At 43.6% G+C, this 23,618-nt stretch overlaps 1 protein-coding gene across 2 annotated transcripts in view; it reads right to left on the bottom strand.

Annotated features, from left to right (window-relative positions):
* The window catches only part of LOC126470348 (NIF3-like protein 1), a 97,909-nt gene that overhangs the window by 40,829 nt on the left and 33,462 nt on the right, over positions 1–23,618 (bottom strand). For both annotated transcript variants that reach the window (XM_050098141.1, XM_050098149.1), the window contains exon 3: positions 7,651–7,759. In XM_050098141.1, coding sequence (XP_049954098.1) covers positions 7,651–7,759 — 109 coding nt within the window. The remainder of the gene's footprint in view (positions 1–7,650; positions 7,760–23,618) is intronic.

The following is a 23,618-nucleotide window of genomic DNA, read 5'->3' as shown; positions in this document are numbered from 1 at the left end:
TGCTGCCATGCACTGGTTTCCAAATCCATTCTGCAATCCATGGTGAGTATATGCTATGACAATTCCTTCTTTTACTATTAATTCAATTACAAATGTTGTTGAGAAATCATAAAATATACCATGCAGAGCACTGGCACAATATTCAGTAATATTTTTGGAACATTTTGCTAACAGGAAACTGAGTTCAGTCTCATATGTCTTAGGTACAAAGTATTAACCACAACTACCAGTATGATCTTTGTCTACCCCTATAATTATAAACTTGGCTGCAGTAACTCTTTCTGGGTATGGGGCTCTGAACAAAATTTTTCTCTCCCTACATTACCTTTATCTCTTTTCTTAACCTTCCTTTTCCCTGAATTACACTTTTCATACTCAATGATAAAACCATTTCTTCAAAAAGCTGAAGCTATTTTCTTTATGACATTGACAGGGATGTCTTTGTTTAAGGAACTGGCAAGTAGATACGCTTTTTTCCAGAACCTATATTATCAACGGACTAACATAACTTTAAAGTAAATACCCAAATTACACAATAAAAATTAAACAACAGACAATCATAACACTACATTAAAGTTTTAAGAAGTCAATTAAGCATGTGCATACCTTGAGACACTTCGGAACTATGTACTGTAGTCAGATCATGTACATATTGAAGTTGTTACTTCCTTGAGAAAGTGAAAGTACTCAAGCCTCTTAAACCATTATAAGCTACTCAAATTGTGTAAAGAGCTGCTTTAGTGTATGATACACAAATGACAATTTTTTAATGTTTATTCATATGGTGCCATTAGAGCCCTTGATAAGCAACATTTATACATTTCTGGATGACTCCTTTTTGCCTAGCAACTCAAAATCGTTTCCTGTCTGCCTACATTCTTTCCACAAACCAGATGCTGTCCAACTTTTCTTCTTCTTGGAAGGCTGTGAAGGTGTCAATAAGGTATCTGTATGCTGTTCAGTTTGAAAACATTTTCACTCCTATCTTACCAGTCTTTTCCAATCTCTAAGAACTGCTTGTCTCAAACTCAGTTTTACTGTCAATAGTTTCAATAATTCTATAAAAATGTCAATATAAATAAAAACTTTACTTCCTGATTACCTCCATCAGCTGTTCATTATTCTGATTAAATTCTTCCTCTTAATATACACTGACAACAGAATCCCATGGAGTTAGACCTCAGGAATCCTTCTGGAGGTATGTTCTCTAATAGGTGACATTGAGAGTGCCAATAACGTAGTTGAGGTGATAAGCTGTACAAAAGGTCTGTTTACAAAGTACAATAGAAAAACACATCCACATTCAATAACGACACAGAACACACTGAAGTCTTTGCTCCATCCAAAGATACACTTCTCTTTGCTCCCTGCAATGCATGTTGCTATTGATATCCCCACAGAGTTCCCCTCCCCCCTCATAGTATAGAATGCTGGAGGAGGGATGTGAGTTGCACTCTCATTTGAGTGTGTTGTGGCTGGCTGTGTTACAGGGCACTGAACCATTTGTCAGAGTTGTGTTGTTTGTGATGCTGGTGCTGTAGAGCTGGTAGAGAAGCAGGTGGTGCGGGAGATGCCTGGTGCGCCTATACCAGCACACAGGTGGCGTATCTGAGGGTGGAGAGAGAAGCGGTGTAGGGGTCATCTCTGCAGCAGGATCCTTCTCATCATGGAGCAGCAGTGTATGCGGTGGACATGAGAGGACCCTCAGGCAGGTGATGGTGAAAATGACAGCTGTTCAAAGGTGAGATGATATAGAAGTGTAGTCGATATTACTCGAGAGGATATACGAATGATCAAGGTGTCAAATGCATGCAATGCCACACATAGGCATGTTGTCATTGCAAGCTGTGAGGTAGAGATCATTATGGATGAGTATGATTGCGGTGTCACCTGGGCTGAAGTCCCTGACATCATATCAAATGGTGACGGCTTGTAAAGTCCTGCATGTTACCATCTGAGTATCGGGTAGTGATAGATAGTCATCTTCATCATTCATGCCATCATGGCCCAGAATGTCAAACATGTCAGTGTCTCTTACGGACTCTGAAGGGGCCTCTACACAGTGGTCATAGTGCCAGCTGGATCATGTCATTCCATAGTACATGTGTTTGCAGTCTGCGAGATCTTTATGTACGAAGACGCTAGGTACTGAATGAGGGGCATGGGGTGTCATGTGGGTATGTCATATGTGGTACTTCACTTTCTGGACTAAGTCAGGTAGGTCTACCAGTTCAAGGTCTTGTGTGGGTAGGACGAAGTCAGCGGGGAGAACTAGTCATCTGTGATACAGTATCTCAGTGAGGTGCTCTTTGATGGCTGTTCTGATGTCAAGTAGTACACAAGGTAGTGCTTCAGTCCACATTCTGCCACTAGATAAGAGCTGCTTTGAGGGTCTGATGCAACCAATTCATAGCTGTGAGGCTGATTTTCTGTAGTGTGATTACACTTAATTCCACAGAGGTTACAAAGTGCAGTGAAGAGTGCCAATCTGAATTGGTGGGCCTGGTAAGGTAATCATATCTGGTGTGCTGAACCTTGCAATCCAAGTTGCTGAAAAGGCACAGGTGATAGACCTTGCCATGAGGTCTTTGAGTGGTACCACTTCTACCCACCATGAGGCTCTGTCTATCACTGACAGGAGATATTTGAACCCCTCCATCTCTGGGAGGAGGCCAAAGAGGTCTACGTATACATGGCAGAAGTGAGCTTTGGGAATTTCAAATTGGCCTAACTGTGGTTGTGCATGTCTTCTAACTTTAGTGTATAAGCACAGTGCAGATGCCTGTGTCCAGGTGTGGCTGTCCTGCTTGATATTAGGCCACACGAAGCATTTGTTATGAGATGGATTGTGAGTCTGACACTTGGGTGGGAGAGATTGTGGGGTTGATCAAAGATTTCTTGTCACATTGTTAGTGGCAGCAATGGCCAGATCACGTTAAGGGAGACATCACAAAGGATTGGTGTATCAGTTTGTGGGATGGTGTGTCATTTGATACATAGGCTGGTGGTGCCCTTCTGTATCAGTTCTGTAATGCTCACACCATTGCATTGGTTAATGGGTAGTTGCTCATAGTCAAAGTAGTACTGACCCACAATAAGTAGTCAGCAAGTCAGCAATGAGACTGTGTGCTCCAAGTAGGTGATGTACATCCATCATGTACTGGGTGATAAGGTCCAGGTGTTGGTAGCAACTGGGCATGACATCTACTGATGGGTGGCATATAGCATTGTTGAGTTTTTTATGGTCTGTAAATACTTTTAACACGACAGTCAGTGTTATCTTCATGTAAGAATTCCAGAGCCTCATAAATGGCGAGGAATTCTCAATCCAAAGTCAACCATTTCATTTAAGATGGTGGACATTTTCGCAAGAAGAGAAATCATTAGCTGTTGTAGAACAGCACCAATGGTGGTGTTGCTTGCATCAGTGGTGACAACTGAGTCTCTGGAATGGGGTGAGCTATGTGACTGTGTGTGCAAGGCAATCTTTTGCGAGCTCAAATATGTCCTTCATTTCAATGGTTCACTAAATCTTCCTTTGTCCATGTTTGTTAGATTCTGCTACTGCATCAGTCACCAGTGCTTGTAATGTTGCTGCTTGTGGCAGGCGTCCCCTGTAAAAGTTCAAAATTCCAGCAAAGCAACAGAGTTTGTGATGATTCTGAGGAAGTGGAAGCTGTCTTATGGTGCTGGTATGCCTGGTGCCAGTTTGATACCAGCAGTGCTAGCTATGTGGCTGAGGAAGATTACTTTCATTTTCTGTACTTGACATTTAGTCTCACTGATCACTAAACCAGCATCATTAAGAGCAGTGAGAACCTGTTCAAAGTACCAGTCATGGTCTTCAGACATAGTCAAGAAGATGAAAACATCACCTAGATAGGCACAGCACTAATCTAAACAGAAAATAATCCCATCAACAAAGCACTGCCATGTCTGGGCAGCATTTTTTAAAATATACTGCGAGAAAAGGTATTTAAAGAGCCTGAATGGCATGGTAATCCCAGTTTTTGGAAATTTGTCTTTCTGAACAGGAATTTATAGATACACCATTTTACAACCGATTACACTGTAAATGGTTGCACCTGGTATTGAATGTGTAAAGACTTGTATATTGGGTACTGGGCAACTGTGATGCACTGTGTAAGTGTTAAGGGATGCTGTAGTCACTGAAGAGTTGTAAAGCTTCATCTTTTCTTGGTACTACTTTGATTGGTGACACCCAAAGGACCCTCAGATTCACAAACAATGCCTGCTTCTAACATTTTGTCAATTACCACCTTAGTTAGCTGGGGCTAGCTAGTGTGCTATGTGATGTACGGGTGGCCCTGTGGTTGTTATGATACAATGCACCATCCCATGACGTATCACACATACATGCGCCTTCATGGTGGACCGTGATGTGCCACATGGAGTTGTAGTGCTGATGTTTTGCCAAAATTTTATATGCTCTCCAGCATTATGCAGCTGAAGTTGGGTCCACTGTCCACCTAAAACTGCATTCTTGAATTGAGGTAGAAGATATGCAGTCAGTCTCACAGGTGCACAGTCAAAGAGGCATGTATTTGGGTCACCTGTAGAGGCTATCAATGGCTGAGTGTCTTTGTGCAGGCCAGTGTGCCTATGTTTTAAGTTTGGGAACCAACATGGGTGTGGAGCAAGAGGTGGGGGTGTGGCGGTACCTGCAGCACTGCCAAACTGGACATGGTATCAGAGCGGTGTTGCAACCATGAGGCGTTGGCAGTATTCAGTATTGTGTTGGCCACTGCGTGAGTGGTGCCATGCACAGTCTGCTGGTCAGTAACTAAGTTCAGTGTGGTGTTGTCACTGTCAGTTGTCTCTGCTCCACTAGGAATGGGTCAGGTGGTAGCATGTGGCAGTGGGCCAATGGTACTGTGCTTTTGTAATTTATATGGTGCCATCCTGTCCACTAGAGCCAAATGTCTCTCTAAAGGTTCAACTTCATGTAATATGATTGTCAGTTGTAGTTGTGGCAGAAGTTTACAATCCAGAGTGCCCACATGATAGCATCCAGCGCAAAGTTAGCATCCAGCGTAGATGCGAGGTATTGCCAAGGCTGTGATGGCATTCTGCCACCCAACTGTTCATCATTGATGGCCTGTTTTATCTTCCACTTGGGTGTCCTGGAGAGCCATTGTAGCTGTGCCATTTTGGCTGTGGCATACTTGTTACGAAAAGGTGGTGCCAAGATGATGCCACTGATTAAGTCCGCAAGTTCTGAGAGATAACAAATAAGGGTGATGAATCAGGTGTCATCGTCAATGAAATAAATACTTACTCTGTGGTGGCGAACCATAGTTCGGGATGAGTTGAGTTTTGAGGTAAATGGGGGCTGTGGTGGGGCATCTTTTTCAAAATCCAGAAATAAGATGTCTGTTGCTGCCATTGTGGTGATGTAATATGTGGTGTTGATTGGTAGTATTTCACACTTAGCTGAAGTACATTTGTGTCTTCTCACAAGTTGGTGTGCCACACATTGATTGCATCACTCATACACTTCACATGCATTCATTCCAGGTACATTATTTCATGGATCTGGTACAGCTGTGGTGGCAACAAAAGATAGCTGTATTGTTAGAACAAGCTATGGCGGTTCTTTCAAAAACTTGTGCAACACATTTTGCATTTCACACTTGGGTCACCACTGAAGGAGTGTTCCTTATCACGTGACAGGGATTGTCCCAATAACATAGTTTAAACAATTAGTCCTACAAAAGACTTATTTACAAAGTGCGATACAAAGACACATCCACCTTCAATCATGACACAGGATGCACTGAAGTCTTTGCTTCATCCAAAGATAATCCAGTGCTGTGCAATGCTACTGATATCTCCACACTTCCATTCACAGCAGTAATTTCGTATGAATGTAAAATCCAGAGGACAGGAGTTTATAAAATGCTCTTTTTAAATTAAATTGATCAACATAATGAGTGATGAGGACAGGGGAAAGTACCGTTGAACTCCAAAAAAATTATTTAAAAGAGAAAATAAATTTTAAGTTAAATGACTGTTTCTGCATAAAAAATTTATTACAATATCTTAAAAGAATGGAATTCTATGTAATGATTACCAGTTGGCCATAACTGAAAGGAAATGCTAAGAGCATTACTTTACTTTGTATAAAGTTTAAAAGTATTGTCTGGCAGGATGAATGAGTCATGATTCAAAAAAGTGTAGCTACTGCAATACTTTGGAGCTACAATGAGACAGAACTAAAAATGAATAACTCATGCAAATGATATGACCTGTTTCGCTGATAAGACAGCCCCAAATACAATTTATTACTAAACACCACTATGTAAAGAAGTATTTACATGACTCAATCTAAAAGATGGTTCTGTATTATAATCATATTTGGCCAACAGAATAAGTTAAACAAATAACAAAGCAACATAATAACTAACAGTTAAATGGCTCAGTTATTGAGAGAGTCTAAAGGAAATATTACAACATAAAATTGAAATTTGGATTTGGAGGATAAACTGACATAAAGACAATTTCAGTGAAAGATCCAAAACATTTTGCCACCATTTATGTATTAACCATGTATAGAAGTTATGACTATAAATTTCAGCCATTGTTATTAATATAGTTTGTGGGTACTGTCTACAGATTATGATATATCATCACATTGACTGACATATGAGAGTCCTTGCATTATTTGCACACTATCTATATACCAACAAATTACATCAAGCATATTATTTAATCATTTACTAACATCTTACAGATTGTAATGACAGCTGATAAAAAAACTGCAACTGAATTACTAGAAATTAAGTAATCATAACCACAAATAAGATGGCAAGTGACATAATGGGAAATGACCAGAACAATAAATGGGTACATTAGCTTTCAGACTTAATCTAGTTTATTTCTGAGTCAAAATCTACAAATGACTAATATATGCATGTTCACAATGAAACAAACAGCTGTCATGAATAGGCCTCTTGAGAGTTATCCAGCCATTAGTTGTTTCCAAATGTAATAATTGTAATTACAATGAAATGGACACCCTTAGCTGCTTACAGGCATTGACATACGTCAACAGGGACAGATGAAAATGTGTGCCCGGACCGGGTCTCGAACCCGGGATCTCCTGCTTACATGGCAGACGCTCTATCCATCTGAGCCACTGAGGACACAGAGGATAGCGTGACTGCAGGGATTTATCTCTGGCACGCCTCCTGTGAAACCCACATTCTCAACGTATTGTCCCGCACTACATTCGTAATGCCCCAGCCCATTATACTTATTACTCGCGACACATTGCCGATTCCCATAAAAAGTTCGGGCACTGTTTGTGCATTCGCACAGAAGAAGAAGATGGTCAAGTGGCCGGTGAGCCTTAACTATATAGATGGATAGAGCGTCTGCCACATAAGCAGGAGATCCCGGGTTCAAGTCCCGGTCGGGGCACACATTTTCATCTGTCCCGGTTGACGTATCTCAATGCCTGTAAGCAACTACGGGTGTTCATTTCATTGTAATTTCATTCTAACGAGCCGCATGGTCACCAATGGTATCTGTTCTTTCGGACATGTCCGAAAGAACAGATACCATCTTAGTATATATGTAATAATTGTGTTTCAACAAATTAAAATTATATGAAAGTTATCAACATACCAAAAGCACTGGCTAACCAGTCATTAACTCCTCCTCTCACTGCATCAAAACTGGTATGTGGTGAATACAAAGCAATCCTATTTTCCAAGCAAGCAGCAACAAGACGCTCCTGTGAAAAGTTATGAAATATATATACGCTATTTATGATGACTGCAAACAATGTTAGGGTTACAAAGAAAATCATGTTCAAGAGCACACAATAAAGATTCTAAAATACAGAAACTGCAGGATCATACAATCCCAACAGTAAAACAAAACACGCACACACATATTCAGAAAATAGTTGATATGTAATAAGATTGTCATTACCCTAGTCTCTTATACAGGCAGAGAAAACACACTAATCCGAGCTAATGATGAAGGAAGTATTCTAATTGGTGAAATTCCAGATTAAAGAAATATTTATTCTGATAGACAAAAAGATAACAAAATTTATTTTGATGCATGAAAGCAAATTTATTCGTAATTGACCAATACTGTAATTACCCATCTCATCATATGAGCAGAAGGCTGCAGACATATTTCACTTGTCACATTCACATAAAAAGCCTTCCTGTGATATGATTAACAAAAAAACAGAAAAAACCCTCAAGTGCACCTACTTCATTTTCATCAACCTGTTCTACTAAAAGTGCATCAATGTCAGCGCCATTTGAGGGTCTCACCTTCATCCCTAAGATGACAATTTCTTTATCTGTTCTTCAAAGTGAAGACATTTTTGTTATGCCTAACCTACAGACCCAAACCAACCAAGTTCAACATTGAACTGAGCCTTACCAAATCCATTTCTTGATTTGTTTTATTCTCTCACTAGCATCTTCCAGTATACCCCATGCCATAAGTACACTGAACAAAAAATTAGTCACCCCCCCCCCCCCCCCCCCCCCCGCCAGTGTCACACTAATACCATGTAACACTGCCTCTAGCTTTGGTAATGGCCTCAATTCAGTGAGGAAGAGAGACCACAAGTTGCTTCAGGTATACCATATCCAGCTGAAGCCCTCCATTTATGATAAGATTCAGTAAAGCCACCAGACTGCAGGGATGTTGATTGCTATATTTCACCTGCTGTTCTGTATAGTACCAGACATTTTCTACGGGATTACAACTTTGCAGGTAAGTCCAGGTGTGATAGGGAGACTCAGTGTTTGTCAAACCAGCTTATCAAACCTGTGAATGTGGCTGCTGTCATCTAGGAAGATGAGAGTGTCCACAGCACACTTGACATGAAGATATAGAAGACAATTTTTGATCATTTAGAATAATGAAACAAACATCCTGGTTCATTTTCATGGTAATCTGAATAAGCGCACTTATCTCACAACTTCAGACAACCACCTCTAGCCTGAACTACACCCTCTACACTCTGCAGGTTAAAGCCTTCATTGGGCCATCAGTGCACTCAGCACCTTGCATCATTTGAAAAGTAAAACTGCAACTCATCAGAATACAGTGTGCTATTGTCCCATTTCTGTAGTGCTTGGGCAATGAAAACATGTAACTTTGTATACCTTTGCAAAAATGGCTTTACCTGACTCTAAATGGTCATTGTTTGTAGTTTCAGTCACAATGTTCGCTCAAAAACTTGTTGAGTTGGCTTGAATTCACTGATAGCAGCAACTCCTATAAAGATTGTCATTGACAAAACAAGACACTCATCTCTGGTGCCTGCTGGGTAGGATCATACAGTATTTAGATGGCTGTAAATAATACATTGTTTCTTGTGAACAAGTTGGACAGTTCACAATGACACAACAACAAATTGGCAACTTCATTCATGGTTTGGTCACGCAGACATCAAAACGCAATAGCTTTTTTCCTCCATTCAGTCATGTCTCCACATCAATCCATCTTATTTCCGTATCTCTGACTAGCTTTACTCATGTACCAGCTTGCATCTTTTCCACCTTCCATGTTGTTGTTGTTGTTGTTGTTGATGTGGTCTTCAGTCCTGAGACTGGTTTGATGCAGCTCTCCATGCTACTCTATCCTGTGCAAGCTTCTTCATCTCCCAGTACTTACTGCAACCTACATCCTTCTGAATCTGCTTAGTGTATTCATCCCTTGGTCTCCCTCTACGATTTTTACACTCCATGCTGCCCTCCAATACTAAATTGGTGATCCTTTGATGCCTCAGAATATGTCCTACCAACCGATCTCTTCTTCTAGTCTGTGCCACAAATTTCTCTTCTCCCCAATTCTATTCAATACTTCCCCATTAGTTATCTACCCATCTAATCTTCAGCATTCTTCTGTAGCACCACATTTCGAAAGCTTCTATTCTCTTCCTGTCTAAACTATTTATCGTCCATGTTTCACTTCCATACATGGCTACACTCCATACAAATACTTTCAGAAACGACTTCCTGACGCTTAAATCAATACTTCATGTTAACAAATTTCTCTTCTTCAGAAACGCTTTCCTTGCCATTGCCAGTCTACATTTTGTATCCTCTCTACTTCGACCATCATCAGTTATTTTGCTCCCCAAATAGCAAAGCTCCTTTACTACTTTAAGTGTCTCATTTCCTAATCTAATTCCCTCAGTATCACCCGACATAATTCGACTACATTCCATTATCCTCGTTTTGCTTTTGTTGATGTTCATCTTATATCCTCCTTTCAAGACACTGTACATTCCGTTCAACTGCTCTTCCAAGTCCTTTGCTGTCTCTGACAGAATTACAATGTCACTGGCGAACCTCAAAGGTTTTTTTTTTTTTTTTTTTTTTTTTTTTTTTTTTTTCTTCTCCATGGATTTTAAGACCTACTTTGAATTTTTCTTTTGTTTCCTTTACTGCTTGCTCAATATACAGATTGAATAACATTGGGGAGAAGCTACAACCCTGTCTCACTCCCTTCTCAACCACTACTTCCCTTTCATGCCCCTCGACTCTTATAACTGCCATCTGGTTTCTGTAAAAATTGTAAATAGCCTTTCGCTCCCTGTATTTTACCCCTGCCACCTTTAGAATTTGAAAGAGAGTATTCCATAGCAGGTACAAACTTTACTGTAAGTTTTTAATTTAATATTAACTAGTAATTCAATGAGTAGCCTCAATCTGAGATTACATAATGTCACAGATAAGGATCAAATGGGCTCTGAGCACTATGGGACTTAACAGCTGTGGTCATCAGTCCCCTAGAACTTAGAACTACTTAAACCTAACTAACCTAAGGACATCACACACATCCATGCCCGAGGCAGGATTCAAACCTGCACCCGTAGCAGTCGCGCGGTTCCGGACTGCGTGCCTAGAACCGCGAGACCACCGCGGCCGGCGATAAGGATCAAATGTACATTCAAATCTTGGCACTTAGTTCTACAAGGGCTCATTGCAAGCCCCTGTTTTAAAAATTATTTGCGTTTACAAATATGTGTTGTTGATAAGAGCTAATCTTGGAAACTTGTGTACTAATATCAATTACAATACCTACAACAATCACAACTGTGGACACTCCACACATATCAAGGAAAAACAGCTCATACTCTAATATGTGAGCCATTTTGGTGTCATTCTTTATAATGCACTACCATCAGACATAAAGAGGTTGAAGAAGGTAATGGTTTTTAAAGCAGAGTTAAAATCATTTCTTGTTGTGACATCTTTCTTTAGTGTAAATGAGTGTTCACTTACACAAATATTAGGCCTTCATTTATTGTCAACTACTCTTTACTCTTTTATCAGATGTACCAGCCACACTGAATTTGTTTTTGCACAAGAATGTTTCTGTTGTTCATTTCCAGTCTTCTCTGTTTGAGATGCAGTGCAGTACATCTCTTCTGAGAAGAGATTGGTTGCAAGACCCATGAATGATATAGTACTGGCAGCTGTTCATGTGTTTGTGTGTTTTTATTTTTCAGCAGTGTCAAATAATGCATTCATGTGTTTACATTTTGTTCAGAAGTGTGCTATAACAAAGTTACATGTTCTTGTTGCAGCATTGTTTGTACTTTTTGTGCATACTGTAATCTCCTTTTAGACTATGTATATATGGTTTTCTTTACTAATAATGTATCAAGTGAAATGGCTAAGCAATGGACTTGCATTCAGGAGGAGTGAGGTTCTACCCCATCTTGCCATCCTGACTTGGGTTTTCCATGGTTTTCCCTGGCTGCTGAGTTGAATGCTGGAATGGTTTCATTGGTAAGGCCATGGTAAACTTCCTATTCTCACCCAATCCTATACTGCTTTGTATGTGTTTATAGACATATATTTTTTCTGTGATATATTTGACATGTTGTGCTGAGTGGTCTAATTGTAAGGATGAATAAATAAAGAATACCTCCTCATAACCCCACCTGCAGTACTAATGGGTGGAATGCATCACTCAGAAGTGCTACTGCTGGGCCTGATCCCTGATAGAGGAGGAAGTTTGGCACCTAAAGAAGCTATAAAAGAGCCAGGCGATATGTCAAGGCACCTCTGAGGCTGACTACCTCAGTTGTAACCCTGTTGACTCCTCTGCATTTACCTCCAACATAGATCATTTGATTAACAATGATGACAAGTTCACTCATCAATGCATGATTGTCAAAGACAATGTCTGAGAACCAACAGATTCTTGGGAGTTCACACCAATATAGAAAGATGGAAAAGTAAGAAGTGTCACACTTAGCTACTTTCAACATTAACTCACTCCTCATAACCAGAGAACTGAAACACCTTACCGATATCCTGTCCAAACAGAAAATCATTATAACAGCATTACAAGAGGATGTAGATGAAGATGAAATGGGAGATACAATACTGTGTGAAGAGTTTGACAGAGCACTGAAAGACCTGAGTCGAAACAAGACCCCAGGAGTAGACAACATTCCATTAGAACTACTGACAGCCTTGGGAGAGCCAGTCCTGACAAAACTCTACCATCTGGTGATCAAGATGTATGAGACAGGCGAAATTCCCTCAGACTTCAAGAAGAATATAATAATTCCAATCCCAAAGAAAGCAAGTGTTGACAGATGTGAAAATTACCGAACTATCAGTTTAATAAGTCACAGCTGCAAAATACTAATGCAAATTCTTTACAGACGAATGGGAAAACTGGTAGAAGCCGACCTCAGCGAAGATCAGTTTGGATTCCATAGAAATGTTGGAACACGTGAGGCAATACTGACCTTACGACTTATCTTAGAAGAAAGATTAAGGAAAGGCAAACCTACGTTTCTAGCATTTGTAGGCTTAGAGAAAGCTTTTGACAATGTTGACTGGAATACTCTCTTTCGAATTCTGAAGGTGGCAGGGGTAAAATACAAGGAGTGAAAGGCTATTTACAATTTTTACAGAAACCAGATGGCAGTTATAAGAGTCGATGGGCATGAAAGGGAAGCAGTGGTTGGGAAGGGAGTGAGACAGGGTTGTAGCCTCTCCCCGATGTTATTCAATCTCTATATTGAGCAAGCAGAAAAGGAAACAAAAGAAAAGTTCGGAGTAGGTATTAAAATCCATGGAGAAGAAATAAAAACTTTGAGGTTCACCAATGACATTGTAATTCTGTCAGAGACAGCAAAGGACTTGGAAGAGCAGTTGAACGGAATGGACACTGTCTTGAAATGAGGGTATAAGATGAACATCAACAAAAGGAAAATGAGCATAATGGAATGTAGTCGAATTAAGTCAGGTGATGCTGAGGGAATTAGATTAGGAAATGAGACGCTTAAAGTAGCAAAGGGAGTTTTGCTATTTGGGGAGCAAAATAACTGATGATGGTCGAAGTAGAGAGGATACAAAATGTAGACTGGCAATGGCAAGGAAAGCGTTTCTGAAGAAGAGAAATTTGTTAACATGAAGTATTGATTTAAGCGTCAGGAAGTCGTTTCTGAAAGTATTTGTATGGAGTGTAGCCATGTATGGAAGTGAAACATGGACGATAAATAGTTTAGACAGGAAGAGAATAGAAGCTTTCGAAATGTGGTGCTACAGAAGAATGCTGAAGATTAGATGAGTAGATCACATAACTAATGAGGAGGTATTGAATAGAATTGGGGAAAAGAAGAGTTTGTGGCACAACTTGACTAGAAGAAGTGATCTGTTGGTAGGAGATTATCTGAGGCATCAAGGGATCACAAATTTAGCATTGGAGGGCAGCGTGGAGGGTAAAAATCGTAGATGGAGACGAAGAGATGAACATACTAGGCATATTCAGAAGGATGTAGGCTGCAGTAGGTGCTGGGAGATGAAGAAGCTTGCACAGGATAGAGTAGCATGGGGAGCTGCATCAAACCAGTCTCAGGACTGAAGACCACAACAACAACAACAACAACAACAACAACAACAAGAGACTAGATACAGAGACAAAGAAGCATTCAAATGAGAAGTGTTTCAGATTCCCAAGGGAAAGCCTGGCAAGAGGGTAATCAAGAATGCACATCAACTTGGCACATGCTTTATACCAATAAACAAATACTGGGAGCCAGCACGGTATTCCACTTCAAAAACAGTAAGCTCTCCAAATTTACTTCAAGTGAAGAAAATAAGATTTACACTATGGTCAAAGCAGATGCTCCCATAAATGAGGCTAACAGATCAGGTCCACAGAGGGTAGAAGAATTTTGGGAAGATGTGGAGGAGACATTATACTAAATTCCAACCATCAATGTTACAACACTTCTTGGAGACTTCAACACTGAACTCACCGAGAAAATTCAGTAACATCACTGGGAACTATCCAGCCTGCAATAGGGCTAACTGGAATGTCAAATGACTAGTAGAAATTTGTAAGAGTTTTGATCTGATAACAAAATCAACAGCATTTAAAGAACTTCTAAAAAAAGTTGGTGTCTGACCAATCTTGTAGTAATATTGAGACATGCAGAGAAGGAAATTCAAAATCTCAAAACCCTCAGGTGTACAACTTAGAGTATGACCATTTTCTTTCCAAAGTTAAGATCAAAATTCTACTAAGAACCCATCAAACTAAAAACACTACCTGTATAGTGAAGTTTGATAGAGAGAAACTTAGAACTACCAAAGAGTTTAATATGAACTTGAATCAGAAGGACTACCAAGGATGGAAACACTTAAAAGATGCATTCACTGGTAGTATCAAGGAAGCAGTTGGACTGGAGAAGAGGAGGAGTCATTCATGCTGGCTGGCGGAAGAAGATACAGTATTTGAAGAGTTCTGGAAAATGTGGGTTGATTGGTCTTCTCAAAAAAAGCTAAAAAATCAAAACAACTTCCAAGAAGAGAGGAAAAACAATCCCAAAACTATGAGAAATCTCAAGAGAAAATGTGAAAAGGAATACTTGACTGAAATAGAAGAGGACTACTGAAAGGACAATCCATGAGATCTCTGTAGAACATTCAAGACTAACTTAAGTAGATATGATACTCCAAACCACAGCTTTAAGAACAAAGAAGAAAAGGGAATATATGGAGACATGGAAAACCACCAGATCTTGGCTCTTATTGAAGAGCTCCTGAACTGTGAAGCACCAACTGACACATTAAGCAATAATAAGAAAGAACCAAAGCCCGACTCAGACCCAACAACTGTAGAAGAGGTTATGAGCATCATACATACCTTGAGGAATAATAAAGTTTCTGGGGAAGATGGCATCAGTGCAGAAGTCTTGAAGTATGTGAATGAGAATATGGTCATTTAACTGACACACACTATAAATGAATTTAAGGAAGAACAGCAGCTTCCAGAAGGACAGACACTAATACACCCTATACCCAAAAACGAAGATAGGCTGGAGCCTGGGAACTACAGAGGAATTTTGCTAATACAAGAGACCTGTAAGGTGTTCTCAAACTCATTTCTGTACAGAGTGGAAAAACAACTAAATACAAACTGGTGAGTACTAGAGGCTTCAGAAAGGGGAGATAAGGCACAGAACAAATTTTGAATGTAAAACCGGTAATTGCATATCAAAAACAGAGGAGCAACAATTTCAAACTTGTACTCATAATTTCACAAAAACTTATATTTCCACTAAACTGATGGACAATATTCCAAATTTTAAAGGAGATAAGTTTGGAAAGAAAGTCCAGTGTATTGATTAAACATACTTTAAGCAGCACAACATTCTAGGTGAAGTTCAGAGGAAAGCTTGTAGAGGCCTTCCAGATTAAAACCAGAGTGAGACAGGGAGACGGATGCTTCTTTTTGCTCCTTAACTACGTACTTGATAAAGTGATTAGGGAGTGGTGACAAGAAATGAAAGGAGTGGGTGAAATTTGACTGGGGTGCAAGAAAAAAGGAACCTGGGTAGACTGTCTGACATTTGCAAAAAATATTGTGATATCGTTGAAATCATTTACAGAGACAGTTAACCAAACCATGTAACTACAGAGATAATTCACTAAAGAAGACCTACAGATCTCTGTTGAGAAGATACACTATAAAGCAAACATCAAGGCAGCTCCCAGGCTGATGACAATATGAGGAGGCAAAATTCAGAAGCTATAGACAGTTAGAAATCTGAGACAGTAGATAGAAACAGGGGTGACAGAAAAGGAAGCAATGGAAGCATGAATAAACATAATGAATTTAGCATACAAATTAACTGTGAACATCTACAATAAGAATAATATTTTTATCAATGTAAAACTGAGACTTTACCGGATAGTGATCTGCCCTGAAGCATTATACACAGCAGAGTCTCTGAACCAAGTAATAACAGGAGTACTTAAGGATTCTCAGGAGGATATTGGGTCCTTGAAGGACAGAAGATGGTCAGCTTCGAAGATGAGCAAACCAAGGACTCTATACCAAGGTGGGGAGAATCTCGGACATCATTGGGAAAAAAAGAGCATGTTCTTCAGAACATCCTTCCAATGGACTTGGGGGGGGGTTGTTGATGTTGTTGTTGTTGTTGTTGTTGTAGTAGTTGTAGTTGTTGACTTCAGTCCTGAGACTGGTTTGATGCAGCTCTCCATGCTACTATATCATGTGCAAGCTTCTTCATCTCCCAGTACTTACTGCAACCCACATCCTTCTGAATCTGCTTAGTGTATTCATCTCTTGGTCTCCCTCTACGATTTTTACCCTCCACGCTGCCCTCCAATGCTAAATTTGTGATCCCTTGATGCCTCAGAACATGTCCTACCGACTGGTCCCTTCTTCTTGTCAAGTTGTGGTTGGTTGGTTTGTGGGATGAAAGGGACCAGACTGCTACGATCATCGGTCCCTTTTTCCAAGTACTAAAAACACCCACAGAGAATAAAAACGATTAACAGAATAGAGCACAGACGACACAGAACAAGAGAAACTGAGACAAAGACCAGACAAAACGAACTAAAATCACACAGAGTGTGACGGTGGTTGGCCGACCATAGAAATAAAAAAGGAAAAGCCAACCACTTAAAACACATTAAAAAATCAGTTTAAAACCGGAGGCCAAAGGCCAGAATCAACACAAAACAATAAGATAAAACAGAAACACTTAGATTAAATGATAAAAATCCCCTGCCCGAATAAAACGTAAAACTAAGTCAGCCGTAGCAGAGTCATCTGTTAAAAGGGCAGGGAGCGTGTCAGGCAGTGCGAACGACTGCCTGAGCACAGCTAAAAGCGGACACTCCAATAAAATATGGACCACAGATAAAACGGAGCCGCAGCGACATAGAGGTGCGTCCTCACGGTGTGATAAGTGGCTGTGCATAAGCCGAGTGTGCCCAATGTGCAGCCAGCAGAGGACAACAGACTCCTTGCGGGTGACCCGCATGGACGACCGCCACACAGTCGTCGTCGCCTTGATTGGACGGAGTTTGTTGGGCATGGGCAGATTGCGCCATTCAGCGTCCCAAACGGAAAGAACTTCGCAGCGTAAGACTGCCCGCAAATCAGTCTCCGGGAGGCCAATCTCCAGAGATGATTTACTAGTGGCCTCTTTCGCCAGGCGGTCAACATTCTCATTGCCAGGTATCCCAACATGGCCTGGGGTCCACACGAAGGCCACAGAGCGGCCGCAACGCGCAAGAGTATGCAGGGACTCCTGGATAGCCAGCACCAGACGGGAACAAAGGAAACACTGGTCGAGAGCTCGTAAACCGCTCAGGGAATCGCTACAGATAACGAAGGACTCACCTGAGCAGGAGCGGATATACTCTAGGGCACGAAAGATGGCGACTAGCTCAGCAGTGTAAATGCTGCAGCTATCCGGCAAGGAACATTGTTCGGAATGGTCCCCTAGAGTTAGCACATAACCGACCCGACCAGCGACCATCGAGCCGTCAGTGTAAACTATGCCAGAGCCCTGATACGTGGCCAGGATGGAATAAAAGCGGCGGCGGAAGGCCTCTGGAGGTACTGAGTCCTTCGGGCCCTGTGCCAAGTCAAGCCGAAGGCAAGGGCGAGGCACACTTCACGGGGGTGTACGCAGAAGTGCCCGGAAAGGAGGTGGAACAGGGAAAAACCCAAGCCCGGAGAGAAGCTCCTTGACGCGTACGGCGATCGGACAACCCGACCGGGGCCGACGGTCTGGCAGATGGAAAACTGACTGTGGGAACAGGACACGGTAATTTGGATGCCCGGGCAAGCTAAAAACATGGGCATCATAAGCAGCCAGTAATTGTTGGCGTCGTAACCGCAGTGGAGGGACACCTGCCTCCACTAGTATGCTGTCCACAGGGCTGGTGCGGAAAGCACCAGTGGCAAGGCGTATCCCGCTATGGAGGATTGGGTCCAGCACCTGCAACGCAGATGGGGATGCTGAGCCATAAGCCAGGCTCCCATAATCCAGATGAGACTGGATTAACGCCTGGTAGAGCCGTAACAGGGTAGATCGGTCGGCGCCCCAGCGGGTGTGGCTCAAGCATCGCAGAGCATTGAGGTGCCGCCAACATGCCTGTTTGAGCTGCCGGATATGAGGCAGCCAAGTCAACCGGGCATCAAAAACCACCCCCAAAAACCTGTGTGATTCCACCACTGAAAGAAGTTCGCTGGCAAGATAAAGCCGCGGCTCCGGGTGGACAGTACGTCGCAGGCAGAAATGCATAACGCAGGTCTTGGCTGGCGAAAACTGGAACCCATGAGCTACAGCCCAAGACTGCGCCTTGCGGATAGCGCCCTGTAGCTGACGTTCAACAGCTGCAATGCCAGTAGAGCTGTAGTAAAGGCAGAAGTCGTCAGCATACAAGGAAGCGGAGATAGAATTTCCCACGGCCGCAGCGAGCCCGTTAATGGCTATTATAAACAGGCAGACACTTAAAACAGAACCCTGTGGCACACCAGTCTCCTGGACGTGGGAGGAACTATATGAGGCCGCGACTTGCACGCGGAAGGTACGATACGACAGAAAATTTCTGATAAAGATCGGCAGAGGGCCCTGAAGACTCCATCCATGAAGCGTAGAAAAGATGTGATGACGCCATGTCGTATCGTACGCCTTCCGCATGTCGAAAAAGACAGCGACCAGGTGCCAACGGCGGGCAAAGGCAGTACGAATGGCCGACTCCAGGCTCACCAGATTGTCGGTGGCGGAGCGGCCTTTACGGAACCCACCCTGAGACGGAGCCAGAAGGCCCCGAGACTCCAGTACCCAATTCAAGCGCCGGCTCACCATCCGTTCAAGCAACTTGCAAAGAACGTTGGTGAGGCTAATGGGACGGTAGCTGTCCACCTCCAGAGGGCTCTTTCCAGGTTTCAAAATGGGGACGACAACGCTTTCCTGCCATCGCGACGGAAACTCCCCCTCGACCCAAAGACGGTTGTAAAGATCGAGGAGGCACCGCTGGCAGTCCACTGAAAGGTGTTTCAGCATCTGACAGTGGATGCCATCTGGCCCAGGAGCAGTATCAGGACAAGCGGCTAGGGCACTGCGAAATTCCCACTCACTGAATGGAGCATTGTAAGATTTTGGGTGGTGGGTGCGAAACGAAAGGCTCCGACGTTCCATCGCTCTTTAATGGAGCGGAAGGCCAGCGGGTAATTGGAAGAAGTGGAAGTAAGAGCAAAATGCTCTGCCAAGCTGTTGGCAATTTCGTCGGAGTCTGTACAAACTGCTCCATTCAGTGAGAGCGCAGGGACGCTGACAGGGGTCTGATAGCCATAGAGGCGTCAGATCTTGGCCAGGACTTGCGATGGAGAGACATGGAGGCCAATGGTGGACACATACCGCTCCCAGCACTCCTGCTTGCTTTGGCAGATAAGGCGGCGGGCCCGCGCTCGCAGCTGTTTGAAGGTGATGAGGTGTTCAATGCAGGGATGTCGCTTGTGACGCTGTAGCGCCCGCCGGCGATCTTTAATCGCTGCAGCGATCTCAGGCGACCACCAAGGCACAGTCTGCCGCCGAGGGGACCCAGAGGAACGGGGAATGGCAGATTCGGCGGCAGTAACGATGCCAGTGGTGACCGATTGAACCACCGCATCAATGTCATCATTAGAGAGAGGCTCAATAGCGGCAGTGGAGGAGAACAAGTCCCAGTCAGCCTTATTCATAGCCCATCTGCTAGGGCACCCAGAAGAGTGACGCTGTGGTAGTGACAGAAAGATCGGAAAGTGGCCACTACCACACAAGTCGTCATGCACACTCCATTGGACAGACGGTACAGATTGAAAGGTCAATGGCGGAGTATGTGCCATGTGCCACACTGAAGTGTGTGAAGGCACCATCATTTAAAATCGAGAGATCGAGCTGCGACAATAAATGCTCAACGGTGGCGCCTCGACCTGTTTCCACTGACCCACCCCACAGAGGGTGATGGGCGTTGAAGTCGCCCAATAGCAAGAAAGGTGGCGGCAATTGGGCTATCAGCGCAGCCAGGACATGCTGCGAGACATCACCATCCGGTGGAAGGTAAAGACTGCAGACGGTAACAGCCTGTGGTGTCCACACCCGAACAGCGACAGCCTCTAAAGGCGTGTGGAGAGGGACAGACTCGCTGTGCAGAGAGTGAAGGACATAGAGGCAGACGCCACCAGACGCCCTTTCATATGCTGCCCGGTTCTTATAATAACCCCGATAGCCACGGAGGGTGGGGGTTCGCATTGCTGGAAACCAAGTTTCCTGAAGAGCAATGCAGAAGAAAGGGTGAAGGCTGATAAGTTGGCGGAGCTCAGCTAGATGGTGGAAGAAACCGCTGCAGTTCCACTGGGGGATGGTATTGTCCATGGCGGAGAAAGGCGTGACGGGACTGGGAAGGCAGATTACGCCGCTGGGTCACCTGCTGCCTCCGATGGAGCACCCGTGCAAGTTCTATCCATTGCGTCTGAGGGACCAGCGAGATCGAGGTCCTCAGCGGACGCAAGGATCTCCACCTCATCGTCAGACGCAGAGCTTTTAGGTAGCAGTGGAGTAGGTGCCACCACAGGGGTCTTGGTCTTACGGGTCTTCAAAGTCCGTTTCTCTCGCTGTTCCTTTGGTTGCCATTGTTGAGAGGGCTTATTGGAGTCAGTCTCCGGGACCAAAGAGGATCGCGAAGCCCGTCGACCAGCGACCTGTGGCGTCTTCAGCCACTGGTTGGTGTCTGCTCTGCCGCTGGTAGGGACCTGGGAAGGGAGTGACCCAAGGGATCCCTTCCGAGCGAGAGAAGCCGAAGAAGACTTACGCTTCTCCGGCTTAGAAGTGGGGACTGGTGTCCCCAGTGGTTTAGTGGGTGTTGCTCCCGAGGTAGATGGTGTGGGAGCCAGAAGGGGCCCCCATCATCAAGGGGGCAGGTGAGGCCCTCTGACTCTGAGAGCTGACGGTATGACTTGCAGCTGAAGGAGCTGGAGCAGGAGTGACAGTGGTGGCATAAGATGACATCATGCGCACAGGATGTAGCCGTTCAAATTTCTGCTTAGCCTCAATGTAGGTCAGTCGGTCCAGGGTCTTATATTCCATGATTTTGCGTTCTTTCTGGAAGATTCTGCAGTCTGGCAAGCAAGGTGAATGGTGCTCCCCGCAGTTGACACAGATGGAAGACAGGGCAGATGGAGTATTGGGATGAGATGGGCATCCACAATCTCGACATGTGAGGCTAGAAGTACAGCGAGAGGACATGCGACCGAACTTCCAGCACTTAAAGCACCGCATCGGGGAAGGGATATAGGGTTTGACGTCACGACGGTAGACCGTCACCTTGACCTTCTCTGGTAATGTATCACCTTCGAAGGCCAAGATGAAGGCACCGGTAGCTACCTGATTGTCCCTCGGACCCCGATGAACGCGCCAGACGAAATGTACACCACGGCGCTCTAAATTGTCGCGCAGCTCGTCATCAGACTGCAAATGTAGGTCCCGATGGAAAATAATACCCTGGACCATATTTAAACTCTTATGTGGGGTGATGGTAACGTTAACATCCCCCAACTTGTCACAAGCAAGTAACCTGTGTGACTGGGCAGAGGATGCCGTTTTTATCAAAACTGACCCAGAGCGCATTTTGGACAAGCCCTCCACCTCCCCAAACTTGTCCTCTAAATGCTCTGCAAAGAACTGAGGCTTCACGGATAGAAACGAGTCACCATCAGCTCTGGTACAGACGAGATACCTGGGCGAATACACGTCACTGGCATTCATTGCCTTTCGTTCCTCCCATGGTGTGGCCAGGGAGGGGAACAATTTGGGGTCATAAACGTTAGCTTTAAAATGAGCTCTCGAATGCTTAGAGACTGCTGGTGGCTGGCCGCCAGCGAGAGATGATGTACCACGCTTCATTGCGGGTCATCCGCCCTGATGCCACCTACTCCGACCACGGGCCCTCCCCACGGGCGCCACCCAGCAGCAGCAATAGCCACCTGGCAGGATGGCCATTGCCGCGAGTCCTGATGCCCCAGGGAGATGGGCATCTACTCCTTGGCATACGTGGGGAGTTAACGGCGCAGGCATCAGTAGAGCGATCCCTGTGTTGTCAGGGGGCTACAACCAACAGGGTACATGGCGGCCCCACCACAATGGACTGGCTACCGTGCTGGATCTTAGGTGCAAAAATGTCCAAGGTCGTTGTCGCAGTTAAAAGCAACACCGCAGAGTGCAGCGTGGGAATCGCACCCAGGGATGTATCCTCGCCCAAGAGATGGAAAACGAGCAGGACACCATTGCAATGACGAATAAGCCGGCTAAAGGTCTCAATGCACGACGGATACAATTGGCTCGCTCGTTGGAATAATTTAGAAAGATGGAGGTCAAACCTGAGAGGGGTCCATCACATAAGGCCGAAACATGTGAGACTTCTTTTAGTCGCCACTTACAACAGGCAGGAATACCGCGGGCCTATTCTAACCCCTGAACCCGCAGGGGGCTGTCAAGTAGTGCCACAAACTCCTCTTCTCCCCAATTCTATTCAGTACCTCCTCATTAGTTATTTGATCTACCCATCTAATCTTCAGCATTCTTCTGTAGCACCACATTTCGAAAGCTTCTATTCTCTTCTTGTCTAAACTATTTATCATCCATGTTTCACTTCCATACATGGCTACACTCCATACAAATACTTTCAGAAACAACTTCCTGACACTTAAATCTATACTCAATGTTAACAAATTTCTCTTCTTCAGAAACGCTTTCCTTGCCATTGCCAGTCTACATTTTATGTCCTCTCTACTTCGACCATCATCAGTTATTTTGCTCCCCAAATAGCAAAACTCCTTTACTACTTTAAGTGTCTCATTTCCTAATCTAATTCCCTCAGCATCACCTGACTTAATTCGACTACATTCCATTATCTTCGTTTTGCTTTTGTTGATGTTCATCTTGTACCCTCCTTTCAAGACACTGTCCATTCCATTCAACTGCTCTTCCAAGTTCATTGCTGTCTCTGACAGAATTACAATGTCATCGGCGAACCTCAACGTTTTTATTTCTTCTCCATGGACTTTAATACCTCCTCCGAATTTTTCTTTTGTTTCCTTTACTGCTTGCTCAATATACAGATTGAATAACATCGGGGACAGGCTACAACCCTGTCTCACTCCCTCCCAAACCACTGCTTCCCTTTCATGACCCTCGACTCTTATAACTGCCATCTGGTTTCTGTACAAATTGTAAATAGCCATACACTCCCTGTATTTTACCCCTGCCACCTTTAGAATTT

This window comes from Schistocerca serialis, chromosome 1, assembly GCF_023864345.2.
Source record: "Schistocerca serialis cubense isolate TAMUIC-IGC-003099 chromosome 1, iqSchSeri2.2, whole genome shotgun sequence".
Classification (NCBI taxonomy): domain Eukaryota; kingdom Metazoa; phylum Arthropoda; class Insecta; order Orthoptera; family Acrididae; genus Schistocerca; species Schistocerca serialis.
Note: the sequence above shows the minus strand (reverse complement) of the source record. Positions and strands in the feature narration are given on the sequence as shown.